We start from the raw sequence: 12019 nt of genomic DNA on the forward strand, positions 1-12019 counted from the left end.
GAAGAGGAGTGTGATATAAATTATTCTAATATTACAGAGTTATTTAAAATTAACTCAGAAAAAAGCTTTTTTCCCCCCCTTCATGCAAAAAGCCAGTTCAAAGAAATGCAAAATGCCAAGGGAGGCAAAGAGACTCCTGCCATGTTCTGACGCAGCTCTAAGTGTTTCAGTGGTTAGGTACGAAGCTCAGTGGCATTTGTCTCAAAGACATTTTAATCTTTCAAGTCCTGGTGTTCACCAGCCTAGGAGTGCTGTGATATTAGAAGTTCGCAGGTCAATGTGAGGCTGCATTTCATCTCCCAACCCAGTCCTTCAGGTTACAGCCACAGTAACTTGTCCGTCCTTGAGGCTCTGCCTCTACTCTGGAACCGTGTGCCTGAACGCTAAGTTTCCCCATTTGTTTGTGCATCCTGTTGTACAGACAACAGGAGAGTCACATTTACTCACAACAGGACTGGAAAACACCCTGCAGCACGTTTTGGAGTCCAGCAATGCCAGCACAACAGACTGCTCGTGAGAGGTCTTCAGGACAACGGAAATCAAAGCACAGAACCTTGTCCAGGCAGCTGTGAACAAATACTTGCTTAGGTTATCTTGGGCAGAGCAAACAGCCACTGGGAAACAAGGGGAGTGTTCAAACTCCCCATGTGCTATTCAGCCTTATAATAAAGTAGGATTCATTCCCCCCATCTTTTCTGAGAGAGAGAAGCCTAAACTGACAGCCCTGGCCACCCCTTGGTACTAGATTGTGTTAGCCAGGTTTCAAATAACTCAAAGCAACACAGCAAGTTAAATCAGGCTCTGAATCCTTACCTGAAAGACCAGGACAGTGAAGTAGGAGCAAGTGAGGTCTGCTTGTCCCCAGGATAACACTGGGGAGGGTCTGGGACCTTCTAGCCAGGGGAAGAGGTGCTGATGGACAAGAGAAATTCCCCTTGCTGGGGCTTGTCTTACATGTGCTGACAAAACAATGTCCTGCTTTGAAAGATCTTGTTTCTCAAACTGTGCAGCCACTACTTCAAAGTGGGATTTTTTTGGTGAGTCCTGACATTGGGGGTAAGAATGCCTCCCTTGGCATGAACTCCTCTGTTTCGTTCTGAGTGACTACGGTGGGACCAGGCTTCCCACTTGGGCTTGCAATACTTTCCTACCAGGTCCATCTTTTTCTTCAGAGGTCAGGTTGGTTCTTTAGCTGCATTTCATGCTTCTTGAACAGTTTGTCTTAATGCATTTAAGCTAAATTCATTTTGTCTCAGACTTAAAGGAATGCATTTCTATTTTACTTCCTCACAGACTACTTCTAGAATTAATTCTTCCCAGGTCTGTCCTCCTTGTCTAAATACTCTTCTGTTGCTTATGCAATGTTGAGTTAAAGAGGGACTTCTTGCTAGTTTTTTCTTTTAGAAGTTCTTTTTGAAGCATGGAAAGCATCACAATCCTGTTTCCAGTTTGACCCAAAAGTTTAATGAGCAGCAGAAACTACAGCACATATCAAAGCGGAGCAAAACAAACCCTTGAGCTCAAAGACATTGTTTTACAGTAGGCAATTCAGCAAAGAAAGCAGCTTATGGTCATAGCCAACTAGGCAAAGCTGCAGTTTAACTTGCAAATAGGCCAAAGGGCTATGGGACAGCGCAGGAACTGGGCTGTTAAGGCTTCAGCTGTCTTCATTAGGTATTTTTGATTGGCAGTAATTGATAACAGGCTATGATTTTTATTGGCCTCACTATATTAAATCTGCTTTTGTCAGCACAAGATTTGTTCACTGTGGGATCTTTCTGCAGAAGAATACTGCTTTGTTCACCCTCAGGTGGAGGTTTCATGTTTTCAGTAGGTATATAGATAGCAGTCAGTTATGCCTTACAGAATTCAGAGATCACTTATGTTGTAAAGCAGTAAACACAACATGGATGCTTAAACACTAAATTGTTTGTGAACCATCATCTTTGACTAAGCCAGCATGTTACAGCATAAGATATCAGTGCCTTCTAGCCAAGCCCAAGCACTACTAAGCTAGCCAAGTGGTTTGTGCCTGGAATTTGGTAGTCCAAATCCAATCTTTAAACTATCCGGCTATTTCCAAAGAAACTCAAAACTAGCTTTAAGTTTATTCTAATCTAATAATATTCTTTTAGGAGCAGCTCAGCTACTAGTTTCTGTTCTTCTTAGGAGAATTTAGAAATCTGTATTAACTTATGGTCATGAAAGAAGCTTCTCTTATTTTGTTTTATCTCTTTAGACACTTCTTTGCAAGCTTTGTATGTGTCCTCTGGAGCTCTATTATAATTTCCTCCAGCCAGCATTTTTGGAAGGAACTGAAACAAAAGATTAAACATAAGCATGATTAACAGCTTCAAATGACACTTAGAGGGCAATTGAAAAAAATGTAAAAATATGTAAAGGAAAAGGGTCAAAAATCCAGCACACATATTGCTCAGTTGCAGCTGTTGCCTATGATATGAGATGAAACTCAGTCAAGTCCCTTCTTGGGCATTCAGAGATTGAAGTCTCTTTTGCACCCATGATAAACAGATAACACTGGCTTCTGCACATGCTGATGGCATATGAGAACGTCAGCCACACAAGCGGCAAAGCTATGCAAGTCCCAAGCGTACATCAAAATACCTGTTCCCTTCGTCCCGGGGTGGCACTTGGTACCTGTCCTCCACACTAAACCTGAACAGGGGGATCCCAGCACCACTTTCAAGACCCCCTGCTGAACTGAGCCCCAGCTGCCTTCTGAAGCCCTATTTGCAATTACACCAGTTCCTCCCCTCCAAAAGCTCCAACACACAGAAGAGAGAAGAATTGGAGGTCCTTAATCTAGGCGGTTTTACAACCGGGACCTTGGGACAACCCAGCAGTGGCCACAAGCACACCAACATGGGAACACAGACCATAACCCTAACACCCTCAGCAGATTCTCATGACTCACTCGAGGCTTTCTGTAGCCCTTTCTCTCCCAGAATTCCTTAAAGGCCTGTGTGCTGTTGAGCTATGTGACTTTCATCTCCTGAATTAATTTCCAGAGTAGACTCAAGTAAAACATTCAAAATTAATTTTTATGTACAAGTTCCACATACCTAAAAAACCCATGCAGTATGTCTCTGTCCAACTCTCATGAAAACTTACCAACCAATATTTTAACTGCTAATTCAAAGAAATGAGATTGCTTTGTGAAAGGAAAGTCATTTTTAGTAAATTATAACCTATGACCCTGTAATCTGGTGTACTATGCTACACAAAGACATTTCTCCCAGCACCTTTGTTAAGGAAGGCAGGAAGAATTATTCTTCATTATCCAAGTAAGCATTATTCTTCATTATCCAAGTAAGCACACCTACCGTTGATAACCTGTTGTATATTCCCAGGAAGAGCCGGACAAGATGAGGTGGATTCCCACTCAACCGTGAACTGTGCCTTTATTTAAGGTGTGTTAGCAAAACTGTAGCCTTTACCTTTGTGTTCTTCTGAGCTCAGCTGTTCCCAGGCATCCTCTTTGCAAAGCTTACTCCTTTGTCTTACAGACAGCATTTTTTCATAAAACAAGAAGAGCAACACTTGTCATTCAGCTCACCAGCCCTTTGCATGTGGCATGATTTTAGTCACAGGCAACTCCTCCATTTTCGCTTTGGAAGGACTGCCCTCTAGAGCATGAACAACATCTGCCCTTTTGTCTATGTATTACATGTGAAGATGGGGTAGATTTTTTTTATACCACAAGGAAATAAACTTACATTTAAGTAAACCCAGCAGTGGAAAAATTACCTGCCTGCTCTCCGAACTCCTTCTAATAACACCTTGTACCACAGATTAAACCAGCACCTATGTCAAGATCAGTATTGCAGTAACAAAACCAAAGATAAAACCACCCTAAAACATTCTGAAATGACAATTGCTTGCTTCCAGCCTAAGAATGCTTTTTGGCCACCTGTGATACCAAGAGCATTCAAGGAACTAGATTTACAAAAAGCACGTCAATTCCTGAATTGCGCTTATACGCCTTCTAGAGCTGTTGCCCACATATAGGTGCCATCAAGACACAGTCTAATCCAAGTGAATGAGCCTGTTTGAGCACGGTTATCTCAGCTTGGATAACATGCCATGTTCCACATTTAGTTGTGGCTGTCAGGCACAACAGTCATATCATCTCTCTCTCACAGCTATGTCACAAAAGAATGATATCACTTTTTTTTACATTCACAGTACCTTTTCAGACCGGTTCTTTGCATTCCCAAGGCTATCGATTGCTGCCTCCGGGGCTTTCAATGGTTCATTCGCTTTCTGCTTTCTCTGTGTTTTGGGATCAAGCCACCACACTCCATATCTGATCTTCTCCCATTTTGTTTGGGAAGGGACCTGCAAAAACACTGTTGCAGTTTTCTTTCATCATGTTGGCATTTGTCCCTTGTGCCATAGGCAGTACTGACACTGTCCCAGAATCTGAATACCATCCCTGAAGGGTCTACCAGGGATTATCTTGCACCCTACAACTATGAAATATAAAGGCGAGGGCTGATGAGAATGTCTGACTAGCAATTTTATCCTTTTCCCCACAAAGGTAAAAAGTAATGAAAGCTACTTCTGGAAATCACTACCATCAAATCATCTGACCATCTTTTTTAAAACTTTTTTGTGAGAACCCGGGAAGGAAGTCTGTGAGGTTCGTACTTTGTGAGTCAGAGGCTGAATAGATCTTTTTGTTTCAAAATTGAATTTCTGAACACAGAAATAACCTAGCTACAGAGTTGGAGAAATGCAAACTTTCAGTTAGGCCAGAACTGGCCCAACTTCAACCTCTTACATAAAATCCTCCAGCAAATATTTTCGCTGAAATTCTCCAGTTTTGACCTCAACCTTTGATCATGTATTCAGTGATTAAAAGATAGAGCAAGAAAAGCAGGTAATGGGAGAGGCACGGACTGGAAGGTCATAGCCCTGTGCTTCAGCTTCTTCTAATTGTTGACAGCTCCACCAGTCCCCCTCTGCTACGTCAGCACCACAGATACACTCAGGACTGAGGACTCCATGGAGCTCCAACTGTAACATCTAACAAACCACATCTTGAGATGAGTCAGACGTGATGTCCTTCACCTAATCCAAAGCTCACACAGTACTCAGTGTTTTTCTGTTCATTTCACCGGCTTTTAGTACAAGAAAAACTGCTGAGAGTCCTCTACAATTTCACCAGCAAAAAGACTGTGTGGTTGAACCCTAATGCTCTTAGGTGTCATTCTCCTATTTTATTGCTCTCCTGCACATAAAAACTAAGCGTTAGTGAACAGTTCCTTTTTCAACTGCACTCTGAATCCTTAAGATGCAATTCTAGAGACATATCTAGTGCTCCCTGGAAAAATCAGGCTCCTTGCTCATCTCCAGTGGGCACCCTCCCCCACAAACCATCCAAAACAATTAGACTTTTGCCAATGTAAATGTGGGCTCTTTTACCTTAACCTGGCGGGGCAGGCTCCTTAGTTGATGAGAACTCCCAACAGCCAACTGGGGAGATGAAATCTTCCGGCTCTTTGACTGCTCTGCTTCCACATTGTTGAATTTCACAGCATGGAAAGGTGAAAGGACAGTGGACTCCCTTTCACAGTTGGTGTTGAGCAAGCTCATGAGGCTATCTTCATCAATATTGCAGTTCCCTCCTCCCTGGAACAACACCCCCAGGACAGTCTCAGCATGGGGAAGAACATAACTCATTACTAGTATTTTCTTACATACATTCCCCCCTCCCCCCGCCCCGCCTCAAATCTATAGTACTATTAAACTCAACATCACAGTTGCAGCTGATCTATAAGCATGCTTGCTTTCACATCATCACAGTGGCGACGAGGCAAGCGTGAAGCCCGTTTGGAACCAACACGTGAATCGGTGTATTAACTTCAGATTAAAGGGGACTGCTCCAAGGTGAGGCAGTTAAATATTAATTTCGACACAGATGGCTTCCCTGAAAACACCTTTCTGAAGCAAACTTACTTAGCAGTATTTTTGTATAATGATACTTATTCCTTGCTTTACATTTTAGTGGGCTTAGCCCTATTTGTCACAACAGGACATCAGAGCTAAGAGTCAAACAAGAAATCTTGGTTTTGACTTGGACTCTCAGATTGACACATCCAGAGTCACATTTTTACCTCTCAAGCCCAAAGACATTTGGCCTCAATGAGGTAATTAGGTTTCTAGAATCAAAGAGAGCATGTGGTGGCAGTTTTGTTTTACTTACCAAAGACATAACCCAGTCACAAAAATGCTTGGTTGCTCGCTTTACATGTTCATCAGGGGGAACAAAGCCGGTCAGCGTGGCCTCCTTTTCTCTTGCTGCTACCTTCTTGGAAAGCCGTGTACATGGGGTTTTGCCTCGAGACTCCTTGCCGCTGCAGGTATTAATGCAATACAGTTTGAAACACCCTTTGATTAGCTGCAGTGATAGCTGTCACCACACAGGCAATATTAGACAGCCTAAAGCTGGATTCTGTCTTTGCACATATGCCTTTGTATCACAGATGCTGCAGTTGACCACTAGACACTGCATGATTTTTTCAAGGGATAGCTTGAGCAATCCGAACCAGTTGTGAAGACCACCTTCAAACAGAAGAAAGGGCTACACCGCTATGTTGAACTGCACAGTCCCAAGGTTTGGATGCAAGGCTTGAAATAACCTGCCACTTTCAAAATCGAAAACGCTAAAAAATTGAAGCTCAGAGCTCTATGTGCCCATCTCTATGCCTTTCTGTCATTATTAAATGTGCCTAGGGAACAATCAAGTGACACCACTTATTTTGCCTTAGCTAATTCAGCCTGTAAAACTAACCACCAGTGAGGCTGTCTCTTTATGGTTTCGTATCCCTCAGAACTAATCCTGACTGGTCTCTGAATAGCTGGTGGGATATCAATTAATTCATCACTATTATTGAGGAAGGCAAAGGAACCTATCTTTTAATGAAAACTACTCCCATGACAGACTGATGTACATTTTAATTAAGTGCTTAAATTCCTTTCTCAGCTCATCTCATCACAGAGAAGGGAGCCTTCAGAGCCATTAGTGTTTTCTTCATCTCATCCTCTACTCACCGTACTCGTGTCTTGGAAGCCGTTGCTTTGCTCTGCATGTCCTCCATATGATCCAGCACCTCCTGAAGGGGTTGGTTCTCTTGTTCACAGACACTGTAGCCAGCCTTGCTCTTCAAACACATTTCAGCATCCAGGACACTAGCAACCTCTCTCAAGAGCTGCAAGCCAAGCAAAAATACAGTCTGTGTTCAAAAATAACTTCATTGGAGGAAGTCTGCTTGGGGGCTGTGTGCAGGACTGCCCAACACACAAGTCTCCTCAGGTCTACTAGCAGTTGAGGCAGTTCGTAGTCCAGAAGCTTCAATTCACAGACCTGTTTCAAAAATCCCTAAAGCATTACTTGCAACTCAGGCTGCTTGCTAGACCTGTGAATCATGCTGAAATTCTGGTCTCTGCCATGTTCTATGGCCATCTGTTGTACCACACACAAAATTTTCCTTCAGCTGCTTTTGAGTTTCCTTCCTTTCAGTACAATCCCTTGTTTCATGATCCCATTCCCTCAGTAATAGCAGCCTGGGATTGGGGGGAGATCTCTGCCATTGCCTGTTCTCACAGAATACAGACCCAGTTCCTTTTTCTGAATTCTAAGGCTTCTCCCAATGAAGCCATCCATCATCTTATTGCACCCAAGCCTTAGGTGAGTATATCCCCTTAGAGAAGGCTAAACAACACTAAGGCGTTTCACCCAGGGGTCCTCATCTTACATAGCATGAAGCCTGTCCCTTCCAAAAGTCTCCCAGCTCTCCCCTGTTTCTTTTGAGAGGTACTCAGAGCAAAAAGCTAAATTTTCTCAGTGTATTGGGTCACTGTTCTCCATCTGCAGCATCCGAACAAGCACGTTCCAGAAGTTAGCAGCTGCATACGAGCTTTCACTTGCATGAAGCAGAGAAATCTGAAGAACTGGAAACTAAGAAGGATGAGTCTGTAAACAGGCTGAGAAATAAAGGTAAGAGATATAGTCTATCTTGGGCATACTCCTAACTTTGCAATTCTGATTAGATTCTCTGCCTGCTCTATAATGTCCGTTTGTACCAGTGTCTGGTGATAGCTCAGCAGATAATGCTTTTTCTGTAACCTTTTGACCGTGATGGCAGGCACTAGGTTCCTCAATTAGCCCATTTGTAACACTGTTCCACAAATTACTTGCTGTCAATTTGGACTTACCATCTATATTTAAGTTACCTTTAATATCCTTTACCTTGTTTTTCCTTTGGAAAGAAACAGAAGCTGCTGTGAGTTTTTTTAATTTATAACAGTAGTTGCATGCTAGATTAGTTTCCTGTTCCAGCTCTCTGAAGAAACAGTGTTTAACCAGGATTACAAAATCATTACCTTTGGGGAGATACTTTTTTCCAAGCATGGGTAGAGCGCGAAGGGATGCTGGTTCAAGCAGCACTCGATCTGTGCAACATAATCCCTCCTGGCTTGCTGCAGCAGGCTGAGCTTGGAAAGACAGACCTGTGTTTTGGCACACTTCTTCCTTTTCTCCCATGGAGCTGTGGACGAAGATTTCAGTGTGCTGTTTTGAAGGGCGATTGAGACAGGCCGCTTTCTACCGTACACAATCATGTTATCAGATGAAGGAGGAAAGCCATCTCTGAAGTCATCCAGACCTTTTTTCAGGAATACCCAGCGCTGACCATTAAGAGAGTCCGAGAACCTCAGTCTGCTTTCTCGGAAGTGCTTATAAGACATCTTGCCCCTTCTGTAAGCGAATTACATTAAGCAGAGCTTAAGGGCTGTATTCTAATGAAAAAGACTGGAGTACATCTAGAGTACAAGAGGATATTCAACTCCAAGCATGTTTACAGAAGCACAGAACCTCAAAATCACTAAGGCTGAAAAAGACCTGTAAGATTATCAAGTCCAACCATCAACCCAACACCACCATGCCCACTGAACCATGTCCCACAACGCCACGTCCACACGTTCCTTGAACACCTAACTTTACCGACACTGACCAGCAGTTTGCTGCTACTCAGCTTTTGAGAAAAGCTTATAAAACACTGACTTAATCTGTATGAAGGTCACCCACCAAAACTCAGCATTTCCAGCTCACAGAAAATCCTGGCATTTCAAAAATTTGTTTTTAAATAAAAAATTGATAATGTTCTCGAGCTTCTGTTTCAAGACATTTATTTTATACTTACATATATTGCTTCAATGACAAAAATATTTTAAAGCCGTACATTGAAGATCGCCAGCATTCCTCACAAATGCCTCATTTCAGTTGATGACAACTTTTCCAGCTTTCAGCCACTCCACATTTCATTTGTGGTCTACCAGATTAGTTTAATGTTTCAAGCAAAATAGCTTTGGCAGTTTCAGAGAATTACTTAAGAGTTGGTAGCTGAACCAACCTTCATTTTCCAGAGGTTGCAGATACAGTGCGCAACCTGCAGTTTCCAAGGTGGTTCAGGTTGTTGCAGGGGACGCTGGTAGGAGGGTGGCCATGGCAGCCTGGAGCAGGCAGACTGGAATAGGAAACCCTGACTGTTTGCTGAAAAGGTCAGAGGCTGAATCAACTACCAGGTGGCAGCAATTTTTTTTCATCTCCAAACACTATCTGAGGAACTCCACAAGCACAGTAACAGAGTGACCTACAGTTATGAAACTCCTTTAAATCCTCTTTGATATGTAGGGATGCAACACAAGACGATAAAGTAGTGTCTTAGTACTTACTATCTTCACCAGAACAACACTGTCTATGCTATGGGAAGGTAAAGACTCTCCGCAAAGCAAATGGCAAAAAACAAGACATACCTCACTAAACCCCAGCCATCCTGTATTTTGCACATACCAGGTGTTGATGGAGAAATGCGTGTGTTGACCCTACTTTAGTTTTACTATTTCATGCTAGATATGTTCTCACCCTAGTTTGCTCTGTTTCACTTCCTCTTTGGATGCTAGCACAGCATTTCTTTTTTCTGCCAAACCATTCAGCAGCTGGGAAGTCTATTTGCAGTAAATGCTGAGATGCTGCTACAAAGCCAGTTTAGATTCCTCTCTAGTGACACAAAGCCAGATCCAGAGATGCAGCTACACAACACAGTGGGTAGTTCTTCACAGATGCTCCAGGTCCAAGGGCTAAGCAGAGCCTCCAAATCCTGCTGCAGAAAATGCCACCACAGCCACCTCCGGAGGAGCAGCCAGACCTAGGAAGGGCAGCGCACACATGCCTATTGCTCCCTCTTTGCCTTTTTCCCCGGGTGCGTTTATGTCAAAGCAGCACTGCCCCACACACCGTGGAGACATCTGGTCAAGGCTGGGTTTGTTTAACATACAAACTCAGTCCTAATGAGCACTACACTCCTGACATTACCTTGATCTTTGCTGTATCTCCTGGCATGCAAACGTTCTGGATGTACAAGACAAGTTTTTGTGTCCCTTGGTGAACTCTGTGGCTCCTTATCTACAACTAACTGTTAAACCCCCACTCTTCTCATCTTTTAAGTGATTTTACCATCAAATACATTTAACTTAGCAGATTTCCACTTCACAATATGCCCTCCAGAGCCCGAAGCAGCTGCATAACCTGAGACACAGAGACCAAACTGAAATTCAAAGACAAAAGGTATTCTCTTGCTTCAGCCCAGCCTGCCCATGTTCTCGTGCTGTTCCTCACTCTTGACTTGCTCTAATATCCACAGAACTAACTTCTTCAACCTAGATTCCATGGTTTAAGCTGTACATGGTACTACCAGGTCAGACTGCTCACCATGCTGTGTACTTAGTTTCTTTTTTACCACTATTGGCTTAAATGATCAAGTGGCAACTGTCAGATATTTTCAATTGCTACTTTCAGTGCCTTAGCAGTACAGTCCTTGCTTCCTAAAGCATAACAAAAATGAATAGCCCAAGAAGTTTGCTTTAGAGGTGATCAGCGTACTTCCAATATCACACATTTTCTACAGAGTTACTCAGGAATTGCTTAATCCAGAGGCAAAATGTGTTCTAAGAAGATACAAAGAACTGTAAACAGATAAGTACATACCTGGTATTTTACAGCTCTGACAGTGAAGATACCATAGAGGAAAAATGACATCTTAGTCTGCATTAACTGATGTATAGAAAGATACCTCCACAGTACTCTGCAAGGAAGTTTCCAGAAAAATCTGGCAAGCTGAAATCTGCAAGAAAACCTGCAGAAGCTAACACTTCAGCAGTGTTGCTTTAGACAAGGAAGGCACTAGTTTTAAGTCCCTACTGGCATAATTCACTGGGCATGTTTGGAGTTGGTTGTTGTGGAAACCAGATTCACAACTCGCTATCTGCCTAGAGCAAAAGCTTTCTTCACACGCAGAAACATGCAGAGAACTCCTGGGGACTCCAGAGAAAAATACTGAAATAAAAGCAGAATTTTATCTTGCTACAACATTTATCTTTTCAATACCAGCTCTTCTTTATGACTGAACAACCCAAGTCTTCGCTGCTGCTGAAAGATGATGCAATACAGTGTTCAGTGTGCCTTTACTAAGTGTTCTTGAACATTGCTCTCCAAGAAAAATATAAGCAGCAAACATGGGTCAGGTCTGGTGTTATCTCTTAACTTCTTGTGGGTTTGAATGATGACACAGACTGGTAGATGAATGCGAAAGGAATGACTTGGGACAACTAGAGTACACGGGAGTAGTTCTCCTTAGCGGCTTGTGGAATACATTCTGCTAATTCCTCATCGCACTGCCTAAGCATATTGGATAATTCATGTGCACACTGGAAGCTCAAAAGTTTACATAGGTGGTATCCCAGTACCTGTGGACACTGGGTTGATACTCTTTCTGGCATCAAAATACCCTGCCACAGTATTGCTTTCTTCCATGCTGACCTGGACAATAAGAAAACAGTGTTCAAATCAAACTGAGGAGCACTGCGAGTCAGCTCAGGGCAGCCTTAGGGTGTTAGTTCTTCAGTCATACTGAGAAAGAGTGACCAGTCCCTGGAG

At 42.8% G+C, this 12019-nt stretch overlaps 1 protein-coding gene across 1 annotated transcript; it reads right to left on the minus strand.

The window, feature by feature from the left end:
* Positions 1–3910: 3910 nt before the first annotated feature.
* FAM47E (family with sequence similarity 47 member E) lies at positions 3911–8772 on the minus strand. Its single transcript, XM_059826718.1, has 6 exons — positions 8410–8772; positions 7078–7235; positions 6230–6380; positions 5449–5655; positions 4210–4359; positions 3911–3931 (listed from the first exon to the last, which is right to left on the minus strand). The coding sequence occupies exons 1-6, from the start codon at positions 8770–8772 to the stop codon at positions 3911–3913; spliced, it is 1050 nt and encodes a 349-aa protein (XP_059682701.1).
* Positions 8773–12019: the final 3247 nt, after the last annotated feature.

Source organism: Gavia stellata, chromosome 19, assembly GCF_030936135.1.
Source record: "Gavia stellata isolate bGavSte3 chromosome 19, bGavSte3.hap2, whole genome shotgun sequence".
Lineage (NCBI taxonomy): Eukaryota > Metazoa > Chordata > Aves > Gaviiformes > Gaviidae > Gavia > Gavia stellata.

Excerpts from the sequence above, each read along its gene's own strand:
- FAM47E (XM_059826718.1), bottom strand. The coding sequence starts at position 8,772 with ATGTCTTATAAGCACTTCCGAGAAAGCAGACTGAGGTTCTCGGACTCT. Across the intron at positions 7,236-8,409 it reads AAAAAAGTATCTCCCCAAAG|CTCTTGAGAGAGGTTGCTAG; the intron begins GTAATGATTTTG and ends CTTGGCTTGCAG. Across the intron at positions 5,656-6,229 it reads GTGACTGGGTTATGTCTTTG|GGAGGAGGGAACTGCAATAT; the intron begins GTAAGTAAAACA and ends GTGTTGTTCCAG.